This window comes from Falco naumanni, chromosome 19, assembly GCF_017639655.2.
Source record: "Falco naumanni isolate bFalNau1 chromosome 19, bFalNau1.pat, whole genome shotgun sequence".
NCBI lineage: Eukaryota > Metazoa > Chordata > Aves > Falconiformes > Falconidae > Falco > Falco naumanni.
In genome coordinates this window covers 3588258-3601240 of record NC_054072.1, presented here as the reverse complement: position 1 = coordinate 3601240, position 12983 = coordinate 3588258, and the positions used below count along the sequence as shown (strand labels likewise).

Below are 12983 nucleotides of genomic sequence, written 5' to 3'. Positions count from 1 at the left end.
ACACACATTCTAATTATTGGGATGCTACAGCTACAGGTTTTGAAAGAAGCTAAGAGCTAAATTTGCAAACACTTGCCACAGGATAGTTCAAACACCAAAAAGCCCAGCAAGTCTTGTATATCCAGGCGTTTAAGTTTGGCACTTAGCTGATTGCTTTTGAAAATGCCTTGCGGGCTCTTAAAGCAATTAAAGGCACCCGCGCATCTGTCAGCCTTGACATAGCAAACACTAACACACCATGAACTCACACAAAGCCCACGCAGGATGGGCCTCACGCGGTCGACGCGCTGAAATCTTGCACCGCGTTAGGCAGAAGGACGGTGCGTGGCTCGAGCTCCCCCCGGCACTGGGCTGCCAAAGCCTGGTTACCCGTTAATCCGCAGCACCCCAGGGAAGGTACCCGTGAGGAGCAGACCGTTACCAGTCCCAATCCTACCCCGCAGGCCATCCCACTGGCCTCACAGACACACCAGCAGCAAGACTATGGGAGCAGAGTGATCCGCAGGGTGCTCCAGTTGCTTCCTTGCACAGACACACTCTCTGATCACGCTACAAGCCTGTACATACATAAAAAGTCAGACCAACGTGCTCAGCACTATTTTGTTGCCCTACACCGCCCTGATGGTCAGGCTGGTACTCAAAGCTGGTTTTTGATGTCCTTTCTTCTAAAACACATTTTCCCAGGACAAAAACCTGCCTCTCCTCCATGCCCCAAACCCAAGCACGTTCCAGTTACAGCTTAAAATCACCTCCTGAAAAAGAAGCAGAAACCAGAGATTCCAAGCCATCGGTGCTCTACTCTTTCCAAAGGCACAGACCAAGGATAACCAGTCTTTTGAGATCCACAGCCTAAGAATCTGCTGAAATTCTTCTCAACACACTCACTCCTCTCCAAGTCACAGCAATCCACCTCAGGACTGCTGCTCAATCCACCCAAAGCCAGCACCCAGTTTTAGGCTCAGTTTTACCCCACGACAAACCACTGCACACATTGCTCCCCTCCACAGAGGGACCTAGTGCACCTTCCCTGGGGGGGTCTACAGCAATGGAAGCACAATCGCACCCCTTCTCCAACAAGGCCAAAAGCTTTGAAGCTGGAATACCATGGACAAGCAGTGACATGTGTAAAGAGCACGAGACCAGAGCACAACACCATCCATTCCAACCTTGGACTGATGCTGTCCCAGCCCTTACAGGCTCTTGCTCCTAATGAGTATGATGGCTCTCCCCTGTGCAACTTTAGAAAATTTAATTTAACTCAGCTGTCTCTCCAGGTGCCCCCTATACCTGCGTGAGATCAAAGGGCTTAACTCCCAGCTTGCTGGCAGTAAACAGGGTCCCAGTGCTGTTTTCCCAGTGTACTCAGCCCCTTGAAGCTCACTGTACTCCTGCCAGGGTGTGAGGCTCTGTGATCACAAGATGGAACAGCTGAGAGTCAGTTTAAAGAAACTCAGCTTATTCCCCTCAAATCTTTCAGTTACCATCACAACCGTAAAGACATAATGCAGCAGAAAACCTGCATAAAGAAATACAAATCCAAGAAACAACTGAGGGGAAAGAGTTTATTTTGAAGTAAAAAAAAAAATAAAAAAAAATAAAACCCAAGCTGTGAAAGTGATGCTCAGTGACTGGCATTACCATGACAAATTGACCCTTCTCCTGCACAGGGAGGGGCAGCTGAACATCTAATGGTATTTCTTAAAGACCTTAAAGAATTTAGGAAAGCAGATTAAGAGCCAGCTGGTTTTAGTTTTGAAGATAGTGTTGTCCCCACCCCCACACACACCACCCCCCCCCGCTTCATTCTGAAGCACCCTGACACCTGCTTACCTTATCAACCAGTTTACCACCTGATATCTGAATAAGGGGGAAAAATACAGATATAAAACAGGCCTCTGTGCCCTATTTTGCATGAATGAAGAAAACTTGTTTGTTTCTAGGCCTTAGACTTGTTTGAATCTGTTTTATCATGCACTGCTTAGATTTTTAAACGAACAGTAGCTATTCCCACAACCAATATCTGCTGGCAGTATGTTTTTACCATTGCAGGAGGAAATTGTGTATTGGATTATTTTTATTCTGCCCTTCCTGAACCAAATCACTAGAAAAAGCAGGACAATACTGCTAGGATCCTGGAGCAGAAAATAAGTGAAGGGGAAAATAAAAAAAAAAAATGAAAAAATAAAAAAAGTGTACACTGCAGAGCCATCACTGGTATGTGGGAAGCTTCCTGCCCATTCATGTCCCATTTTCCTGATCACTTTCTCAACACCATTCATCATATCTTTCTTCACATACCAAACACTCCTGCTTCATATCTTCATTCCCCAGTGCGGAAACCCTAAAGCAGGCACACGATGCTTCACGTAAGCACAAGACCAATCTGTCTCCATTACCCCAATGCTGTACCTGTCCCTAGTGCATGCACCAAGCTTCCCAGCTGCAGCTTGCTCTACCAAAATCTTCTTAAGCTCTGGGGCCCACAAAACACATACTCCACTGTGCACAGTCCCAGGTTGTCCATCCTACAAGATAAGAAAGCAACGTCGAAACCCTGCAGTTGGTTCAAGCATGACATATTATATAACTTTAGACAATTGTTTTCCCATTAAAAAATGTTTATACTGCCTTAGTTAAGGCCAGAATAGGATTTTTTCCCATGACTGTCCATTACTTAATAAAAATGAGCTTCTAATTCTATTAAAGAATCAATTTTAAAGTTATATATTAAGATATTTTATTTTTTGCATTCTCTTACGTGTTCAGAACTTTGCTAAGAAGAAAATGATGCAGCATCTAAAACGAAATTCTATTTCAGGTCTGAAACGTTGTTCTTTCAACTTAATACTTTTATGATTTTCCTAAGTTTTTTTGTTGGCATTTTTTAGATTGGGTTGGGTGGGTTTGTTTTTTTTTGCTTGCTGCATCTGAGACAGTATCTCTTCTGTTAAGGGATGCTTGGTATCTGCCTGGATTTTGCAAAGTCACACACTGATACTTCCTCTCCACTTTACCACTAACATCAGCCCTTGTCCAAAGGGGGCTGTTTTATCTAAGCACTCAATTAGAGGCTCTGTACACTAGTTTTAGGCATCTCAGGAACAGGAAGTACAGGCTCTGTAACAATTGGCAGTGTCAGTTTTCTGATAATTCTTATCAGCCTACAAGTGCAACAAGTTTGTGCCACAGTTTCAGACATCAGAAGTGAGAAGTATATTATCTAAGCATTCGCTCAGATGGCGCTCAAAAAATAGCAAAACACAAAACAGACCCTGAGCTGAAGTGCTTAGATTTGCCAGGCACAAAAAAATCCTTTATAAGAGGAAGACCCTGTTTGTTATTTCTGAACATTCAGTTAAAGATTCCGCTGCTGTTTCAGAATTCCACCAGATACACAGTTAATTCTCATGACTGCAACACAGCCATCTACCAGACACTGGATGGAAGGAGCAGGAAATTTAGCACCTAAGTTTAGCTGCAGTTCAGCAGATCAAGCCTGAATTTCCTATTCAAAGGCAAAAGCAAGCATATCAAAAGAAGACAATAAAACAATTCAAAGTATCTGGAGTTTTAGATGAACAAACTGCACCTCAAGCACGACAAAAAAACCAGGTATCAGCTTGTCTAGCTCTCCAATAATGGAAACAGCATCCAGTTTTCCAGCATATTCACACCTACTAGAAGAGAAGAAAGTTTTGCCAGTTGGATACAAACAGCGAGAACAGAAGTGATAATGTGCAATAAAATATCCATACACCAAAAGTTCATATAAATCCCGCTTTTAATCATGGACAAATTTACTTTCAAGTAAAATTAACAGTTTTAAATAAAATATAAATTAACAAATCAGAGTACTCAAAAAGCAAACAAAAAAAAGACACTGTGCATGTCTACTGTAGCAGAAACAAGAACCTAGGCATATTCCAGTTCTCTTCACCCTACTGGAATTTCAGGGAGATCTCTGAATGATTATGAAACAGAAATAAAGGATTAAAAAGTAGTGACTTGTGCCACTATGAGGCTATAGCTTCCAAGACAAAAGGGGAAACTGTCACAAATAAAAACAAAACTGATTTAAGCCATTTTATGGAAGCACAGCATTGGGTGCAATAGGTTTTTCTTCTCCATTAGAGTACTTATTCCAGAATATAAAATCAGATAAGCTGTCCTAAAAGTTTTTTTTTCTTACTGATTTTGAAAACCCTGCACTTCCTTTTCTTTGACTGAGGAGACTCAGAATTGAGAAGTCAAGTGATATCAATCCTGGAATCTGGAAAAGAAAATAAAAACAGTCCTCATTCATCCTAGCTAACAGTATTTCACAGTCTCACCCAAAGGATGAGAACTCACACTCATTCCCTTACCATACATAGCTTAAGCTGCTGATACTCATTTACTGGTGACGAGCCTTTGCTCGTCCCGTGACACACAAAAGTGCAATATTAAAAACAAACTAATAATTTTTGGCAGATATTGTCTAACGAGACTAAGCCAAATTGACCCCATTTTCCCATATTTCCAAAGCCTAGCTGTATTACACACCCTGGGCAATCTGCTTCTTCAATGGTTTAAAGGGACAAAAAGGAGGAACCCTGAGGCAAAAATGGCTTTTTGCGTAGCAAGTCCAACAAAAGCTCTCCATCACAGCATCTCATCAGGGTCCTGCAATCTTCTGTGGTGGGAGGCCTTCCTCAATCCATAGGGAAGTAGACGAGCTGTTACGCAACATTCGCCTGTGGATCCGTCTGAGCCTTAGCAGGTAGAGCAGGATGGAGAGCAGCACAATCAGGAAACAGACAAAAAACAAATAGTGATTGTAAACAAAGGAGAAGCTCCTCCAGTGGGAGTGACTTCCACGGAAGTTTTCTTGCTGGATGTCTCTGAAAAGAATCAAAGGGACAACAGACATCAGTTGCAAACCTAATTTTGCCTCAGAGCCCATTATAGTAGAACAGTCTTTATCAAGCATTACTTGAGCTGCCTGAAATATGTACTGAGGTTATATATGATGCTCTAGAAGCAACATCTTGTCTCCCCCTATCTGTCAGCTGCTTTGCTATCACCGTACCTCTTCCCTTCACAGAACTTCCATACCTTCCACCCAACTGCTCCTTCCAGACATGTGAGAAAACAACTGGTACCTTAAAGGTAAAAACCGTGTTCGGTAAAGTATGGCTCCCAAGGTCCACTGCACCTCTTTATCATAAACCTGCAGAGCTGTTTTCAAATTGCTGTAACTCACAGGAAAAGAGAAGCCACTGTGAAATACTTCATACATCCAGGCAGACTTAAAACACTGGTACCTACAGAAAGAGTGGCATAAGGTCAGGCCAGCAGTTACAGTGTTCCAGAGGACTGGGGAGTACAATTAAGACACAATTATCAGTACTTTCTTTATGGCTGATGCAATATTTAAGGTTATATTCGCGCTTTCAATGATTTAATTGAATGGTCATTTGGACATGACCTCGAGCTCTCCCTGGCAACTCTGCATGAATGAATTTGCTGTACAAACACAAATACTTACTTCAATCTGTGGAGATCAGCATGTGATGCATAAAGACCACGGTCAAAACGTTCCCGTAGGACAGACCACTTAGTGGCACAATAATCCTTCAAGAAAAAAAAACACAAAAACACAACAAAAGACAGACTTCAACACTGCTCCTGCCTTGAGAAGAAAAAAATGCCAGTAAAGAAGATGCTCTGTAAATACCAAAAGCTAGAAAACTCAAAAGTAACAGCTTCCCTTGTACTGCTAGTAAGTCAGATCACAAATTTCACAGTATCTTCTGTAACATTTTGATCCATACTTGGCATTTGTGGTTGAATTAATATTCAGTAGCACTTAAAACTCTTTGGTCACATACTCTGAGATGAAAACCAAGACAACTGATTTTTAGGGCATTGACAAAGCAGGTCATACTCTTCTACTTCAGGAGAAGTAGCCTTACTTTAAAATGTCCCCAACAGATCCCTGTTAAGAGTAACACCTGGGAAACTGGTACAAAATGTAGCAAGAGGAAAAGGATCTTTTTCTAACAAGAACCAAGACATTCCTAAGAAGCAGCAAGGGGTGGAAGCAGCATGGATTTCCCCATTATCAATAATTCTGCTGGAACTTGACTACCGTGAGTCCCATTCCCTCTACAGTCAATTTTACTACTGTGCCTTAAAACAATTATCCTAAAAGTAAACCTACTGAGGAAAAGAGAAGCCCTGTAACAGTTCATTGCAGGGTAGAAGGATGTTGGCCCTTTGAAGGAGGAGTTTTCTTGCAAGACTCTCAGAATAAAACACGCTTCTAGAGAGTAGCTATTTTGAATTGCAAAAACTTTATCTCAAAAAGACTTTACCTTTGCGGCTTTAGTAAATTTAGCAGCATTGTAATCTCCTCCCATGCGTAACACGTCCTCGGTGCAGTAGTAGAACTCTGAGAAACCATAGAATTCACTGTTCTGAAAGTGCACAGCAGGCTGATAGACACCATTAAGAGATGTCTGCGTTTCATTAGTCTTATTCATGAATGGTTGAATAATTTCACGACACAGATTAAAGTCTCCTGTTCCCCGCAAATACATTATCTGTCCGTTCTGCTGGATCTCATCCTGAGCATCCAGTGGCAGGCAAGGATCAAGGTAGGGTGAATCAGAAGTCATTCCAGTCTGTTTCCCCAGCAGCCTGTATAAAAGAGGAAGCACAGTAACAACTGCGTATCAGAAACATCAAGCTCTGAGATAGGACAGCATCAAAGCAAAGCATCCTCATTTAAAGAAACTTCAGCATTGCACGCAGCATGCTGTAAAAATCAAGTTTTATGTCAGGACACCATTAAATATATTCAAGTTAGGGGGTTACTGAGCTCAGTGATGCACAGAAGCCATATCCCCAAGTGACCACAGCCAGCTACCTGTTTTTCAGCACTGTACTGGTAAATAGACTGTCTTCATATCTCTGGCGTGCTGCGTTTCCTCCGAAGCCAAGGAACGTTGCAACGTAGACTCTGTACACATGCTCGGTTTGATGAGCATCGCAGCCTAAATTGAATTCTGCAAGTAAGTTTTTGGCTACTTCTTCCTGTAGGTACACAAGCACCAAGATTAAAAGATGAGTTCTTTGGACAACTGGACTCCCTTGACGTCTTTAAGCTTCACCCCTTACTCATCTGTTTTCCTTTTCACAAGGTCCACATTGCCTTCCACTTCATAGGAAGAACAAACCATATTGATTGCAGAGAACTGCATTATCACTACCGACACTCAAGGAACTGCAAAGGCCAGGAACTGCTGCTCTGGACCCTGAACTATCTTCCACTGTGAAAAAGTAAGTGCTGTGGCTACTTATCTCTATGCTACCACTTCTGACCGAGTCCCCACACTACCAATCGCTCGGCTAGGTAGATTTATGCTCTGCCCAGCAGAGCTGTTCTTCATTTTCCAATCTGGAGCTCTCAAGCTTTTCAGGAGACCTGTCAGTCACTCAGCTCTCTTCACATACCATACATCTGTCACTTGCAGTAGCTTTTCGGATATTTAAGAGATATGTAGCAGAAGCACTTGGTGCAGAATGCTCTCAGAAATACAGCGTAACCTTGCAGAGCTTCCAACTGGTGTTGTAAATGAAAACCAGCACTAGCACTGTAAGCGCCACAGTTGTTTGACTCTTGTCATTCTGTGGGAACCTGGACAGGTTCCAGGACCAGAATATCTATTTTATGTTGGTTTATGTTCAGACAGAGACATACAACAGTCATCCTTAATTCTTCCTATCTCCAATTCATATCTGACTGGGGCAATCTGCTCTGAATCTAAAGGCCCATACTTTGGTTTAACAGCCCAAATGATTTGTTAGAGCATCTGTCTGAAATGCAGTGTAGTTATTAAAACCTGTAATAGTGAAAACACGTCATTTCACAGGAAGACTTAAAAAAAAAAATACATCATTGTAACAGTGCATTGAAGAGTCAAAACATAGGGCTTTTAGGCTATTCTTACTTTAGATAATTTCTCAATTAAGTTAACAGGAAGTTATCCAACTTCAAAAATCAAGGAATTACTCTAGAACTTAGTGGACTCAAGTTAGAGCAGTTTATGTTCCATTTAAGACTTGTAACAAAGAAATTTGCTTCCTACAGCCGATGAACTGTGCTGAGGATACAGGTGGTATTTGAATAAACTGTACTATTACCCCCATGTCCTGTTACTCCCGTTTCTACCAACCCAACTTAAAAGCAAGGAGTCATATCTTACATAAGCTCTTACATAAGAACCACCACACAACTTTAGGTTTCTAAATTCCAGAATAGTCTCTGAAGTGTAACACAAATTTTAAAGTTGTACACACAAACAGCCACGCACATAAAGAATGCAGGTCCACTTAGACTTAAAAATCAATGGCAAACTCTACTAATAGAAATTAACTTTCTGAATGAACAAAACACAAATGAATTGCTTAGCTGATGAAGGACTCGTATTTGCCATCTTCTCTTGCCTTGGTTTTGGAATGTGATGTAATGAAGAATAGGGCTCAAAACAAAGAAAACAAAACAACAAATATGCATTAAAATAAATCAAAAGGAAAAGAAGAAAGTTGCACAGATAATAACCTGCTGCGAAGAGGCAAAGCTTACAGTTTTAGGGACTTCGTATGCTATCTGAGTCGACACTCCGCCCATGTCAAGAATACCCACTGTCCTCTTACGAAAGATGGCCTCTTTGTTTTCGCTGCCTGGGACGTGCACCTCCACAATCGCTTCATCCTCTGGATAAAACAATGAAAATGCAGCGAGAAATAAAACTAGGGTGGGCCTAAAGCAGCAATACACTACTGCTGGTTAACTTTTTGTAGCAATGCAGATCATTGACATTTCACAAAGAAATTAAGCCAACAGTAGCATCTACACACATGCTATTCACTAACATATCTGTCTTAAAACCAGGGAAGTCCTTCCTAAGATCCAATTCACAATTAAAATACTTACCATCATCTGTATGTTCAAATCTTCCAAGAACAAAGTTGATGCCAATCCATGCATATACTCCTAGAGGCATAAGAAAACATATTTGGACATTTCAGGAATGTCTGGTACTTATCATCTTAAAAACAAAGGGGGATATTTTGCATATGAGTTAAGATATATCACTGCTCATATTTAATTACATAAAACACTTAGAAGTTAAACATATTAAGCATTCCTGGCAAGTTATTCTAGTCCTCCTCTCCCAAGTCAAGGCTAGACACAAAACCTAATTCAACATACTGAAGACAGTCTGATGTCTAAATTTCGGAAGAAAGCATGTTAGCCTTTGAAGTGATTTTAAGGCTCTTGTGATCTGATCGTGTCAAAACATCACTCCTTTAGAAACCAGTTTTCCCTGCAGAGTTGCTTCCCTCAAGAATGTTGTGACTTATCCTTACCCCTCCCTCCACAAAGCCAGAGAAAACGGACTCAAATTCCTGTTAAACTCATTTAAGTTATTTTTGCTGCCAATTAGAAAACATTTAGACAAGTTAGAAGATCACAGCAGATGATCATCTCCACAATCCATATGTTGCTACTGAGGAATAAGGTCTCTCAACCAAAGCAGAATTTCCAAGAGCAACAACAAAAACCCCCAAATTATCCAAGTTGTGCCGTGAAAGTAATAAACATTTCTAAGACAGTTTTTCCAACATTAACCTACCTTCCTGTTTCCCTGAAATAACCTCTGCATGTGAGTCCGAAAACAGAAAATCAAAATGCACAGGAATATCAGTGAGCAGATCTTCAAGTATTGCCTTCTGCTGGCTGCAAAATTACATTTTGAACAGTGAAAAAATAGTCTGACACAGCAGGATCACTATTCTAAATGCTAAAAATAAGACAGCCAATAACCTTTCCGGCAGAATCCTCATTCCCGCGGTACACAGAATATAAAGAGGAGTCTCTTTGTGTTTTGCACGTGGCACATGTTGGGCAGCGAAGCTCAGAAGTGGAGAAATATAATCACTGACCTTTTCAGGAGAGCTGGCAAACTCCGAAATGCCTAGTGAAACAGATAAACACAAAAGTGAAGCAACTCAAGCTTTGCGCGTTTCCTGGAAAACTAGATAACCAACACACAGAGGAGAAATTAACAACCCAAAGCCAAACCCAGGGAATCAAACACAGAAATAAGAAGATAAGAATTAAGCTAACAATTCATCATCCTCTTAACCATAAACAAAACCCCGTATTAGATACAAACTGGTAATGTATGATTGGTTTACAGAAAGCCAATTATTTATTCACTAGATAAACAGAACCAAGTTAACTGACAACCGAACTGGCAACTGTCTGTTTCCACAGAGGATCATCTACCTCCTGCCTGTCAGTGTCACGTTTCAAGCTTTAAAGCTGAAGAAAGCTCTCTGCAACCAAACCCAAAGAAATGTGGAGGGGTGCCACGCTGACAGCTCTCAAGTACCCTTTACCCAGACATTTTCAGTATAGGGGTTGAAAAAACAAAGCTAGGATAGGCAACTACCTAGAAAATCGCATCTATAATTAATTTCTTTTCAGTACCTGGTTTAATTTTCATAACCACTGGCTTTCTGGTTTTGTCCCTCATCTGTTTGATGTCCAACAGGTCATGTGGATTACCGTTGTGCCTTGGCCAACAATACACGAAAATCCTAGAGCCACTGCTGCCACAGTCCACAACGATGCCATAGTTCAGATTGGGGTTGTTTGTATCTGTAGCTTCAGTGTCAGTTACTCGGGCAAGATATCTAGAAGAAAACTAGGCATTACTACGTGGCAATTAAGTTCCACATGGAAGTTTTTCTCAACATCAGACTCGAAACAGGATGACAGTTTTCATCATAGGAATCACACAGTTTCTACTATTGTACTGCTGCTGAAGAAAAAAAAAAAAGCGCCACCCATAAGAATCAGATTCCCAAAGTAATTTCCAAAATAATTCATAATCAATATTTTTGTGCCTGTAGTTTTACAGAGCTGCTACAGATAGATGAAAGAGATATCAGAAAGCTAATTTTTGATAAATTAAAATCAGCTTAGATAGGGAAAGCTTCACTAAAAAAGGAGGAAGTTTTGCTCATACTTCCTCTGCCTCATTCATGTGTTTTACAGAAATAACTCATCCTTTTTTTTTTTTCCTTTTCACACCAAAACTACATTTCATTCCTTTCCACAAAAGTCTTTTCAGCTCTCACCTGTGGAACCTTTTGTCCCTGTATGCACGCCCATACTTATTGCGGATGACTACCAGAGAGTAGTAAAGCAAAGAGACAGCAGCAGCAAGTATTCCTATCACAACGATCTGTCGCAAAGTGGTGTTGAGAATACGTGGACATCCTACTGGAGAGATGCTGAAGTGCCAAGAAGCAGGAAGCAAACAGGAGATGCTGATCCTAAAATTCAAAGAGGATAATCTGCTTTAAAAAGGGACTTGATTACCAAAAAGAAGGACAATGCATTCTGAAACAAGCTAAGGACAAACAGATTCTTCACAAAACTTTTCACTTTGCTCTGCTCTAGCTTTGCTTTGCTCACGCTCTGGCTTGAGTGTAGTCAAGGTGCTATTCCCCCCTCTGAATACATGATTAGCCATAAATTCATGATGAGGTTCACTGTCCTCCACTCAAAAGACATCACAATTTAATTTGACAGTCCTTTGGGATTCTTACCTCCCCATTTTGGGTTATGACCAGCAGAGAGAAAGACCAGCTGGTGTTCAAACATCAGCCGCTCACCTCAGACTGACAAGGCACATCAATCATTCTCAAAGCCATTGCTCTTCTGTTCCTGAATTAAAAAGGAAACATAGATGATCTAGACAGCATTATGACAAGCACTGCCAGCAAGTCGAGGGAGGTGACCCTTCCTCCCTGCTCAGCACTGGTGAGGCTGCATCTGGAGTGTAGGTGCAGTTTGGGGCTCCCGAGCAAGTCCAGCAGAGGCCTGCAGAGAGGATGGAAGCACTGAAGCATCTCTCACATGATGAGAGACTGAGAGAGCTGGGCCTGTTTTGCCTGGAGAGGCGATGACTCTCATCAATGCCTACAGATGGAGAACATAAGGGGGAAGCAAACTCCTTTCTCTGCAGTGCCCAGCGACAGGACAAGAAGCCAAAGGCACAAACTGAAATACAGGAAACTCCATGTGAACGTAAGATAAATCCGTGCAGGTGGTGGGCCACCAGGACAGGTTGCTCCGAGAGGCTGTGCATTCCCCATCCTCAGAGACATTCAGAGCCTGACTGGTCACAGACTCGGGCAAGCAGCCCTAGCTGACCCTGCCTGGACCGTTGCTGTTCACCACTCTGCTGAGGGAGGCAAAAGAAAGCCAGGCCCAGGCAGCAGTGCACCTGCTACACAAGGTCTTTACAAACAGAGGATCTTCAACTCTGTAAAGCCGGTCTCCAAAATGCAAAGGCTCCAGATGTAACAAAAAAAATCAGCAAAATTAAAAAAGAAAACAAAACCAAAAACCCAGGTAAATGCCGGCACTTCAGCAGGGTCAGGTCTCTCACTCTTTCCCCCCCCAGCTCGGCCCTTCCACACACGCCCCATCCTTCCGAAAGCACCTCCCCGAGGTGCCACGCAGCGTAGCCGCCCGCCCCCGCTGAGGGCAGCGCCCACCACCCGCACCGGCGGGGGCAAGGAGGGGAAGGGACGGGGGGGGCAGGCCCTGGTGGCCCGCAGAGCAGCGGAGGAGAAGGAGGAGACCCGTCCCTCCCTCAGGGCCACAGCAGCGGGCAGGCCGCAAGGCCCGGCCCGGTGTCACCCCCATTCCGCTCCCCAGAGGCGCACGGGCGGCCGGGGCCCGCCCCGCCCACCCCGAAGCGCCCTCCCCCACGCAGCCTCCCCCACGGAGGGACCCCTCCCCCGCTGCCCACCCGTGAGCCGGGGCAACCACCGCCGCGCTCGCCTCCCGGCCCGCCGCATAGCAACCGACCACCGCGCCACTTCCGGGTCCCACCGCCGGACGTGACGCAAGC

At 42.9% G+C, this 12983-nt stretch overlaps 1 protein-coding gene across 9 annotated transcripts; it reads right to left on the bottom strand.

The window, feature by feature from the left end:
• Positions 1-3763: 3763 nt before the first annotated feature.
• ENTPD4 (ectonucleoside triphosphate diphosphohydrolase 4) lies at positions 3764-12983 on the bottom strand. 9 transcript variants are annotated; one of them, XR_005831463.1, is made up of 14 exons: positions 12882-12978; positions 11737-11788; positions 11197-11394; positions 10544-10749; positions 9875-10025; positions 9684-9787; positions 8981-9040; positions 8606-8760; positions 6911-7077; positions 6357-6681; positions 5528-5613; positions 5142-5303; positions 4543-4880; positions 3764-4270 (listed from the first exon to the last, which is right to left on the bottom strand). XR_005831463.1 is itself a non-coding variant. In XM_040618263.1 (13 exons), the coding sequence occupies exons 2-13, from the start codon at positions 11723-11725 to the stop codon at positions 4655-4657; spliced, it is 1749 nt and encodes a 582-aa protein (XP_040474197.1). In that variant the 5' UTR covers positions 11726-11788; positions 12914-12983; the 3' UTR covers positions 3764-4654. The 9 variants fall into 9 exon arrangements, 8 of the variants coding, with proteins under 8 accessions (XP_040474197.1, XP_040474192.1, XP_040474198.1 ...); XM_040618263.1 differs by having other exon boundaries at positions 3764-4880; positions 11343-11394; positions 11671-11788; positions 12914-12983; XM_040618258.1 differs by having other exon boundaries at positions 3764-4880.

What these genes read in the sequence shown, in the direction of transcription:
- ENTPD4 (XM_040618258.1), bottom strand. Translation starts at nt 11,756, where the DNA reads ATGTGCCTTGTCAGTCTGAG. An exon ending in AGGGACAAAAGGTTCCACAG is followed by an intron (nt 10,750 to 11,196) that starts GTGAGAGCTGAA and finishes GTTTTCTTCTAG; the next exon opens with ATATCTTGCCCGAGTAACTG. An exon ending in ACACGGTTTTTACCTTTAAG is followed by an intron (nt 4,881 to 5,141) that starts GTACCAGTTGTT and finishes GATTCTTTTCAG; the next exon opens with AGACATCCAGCAAGAAAACT.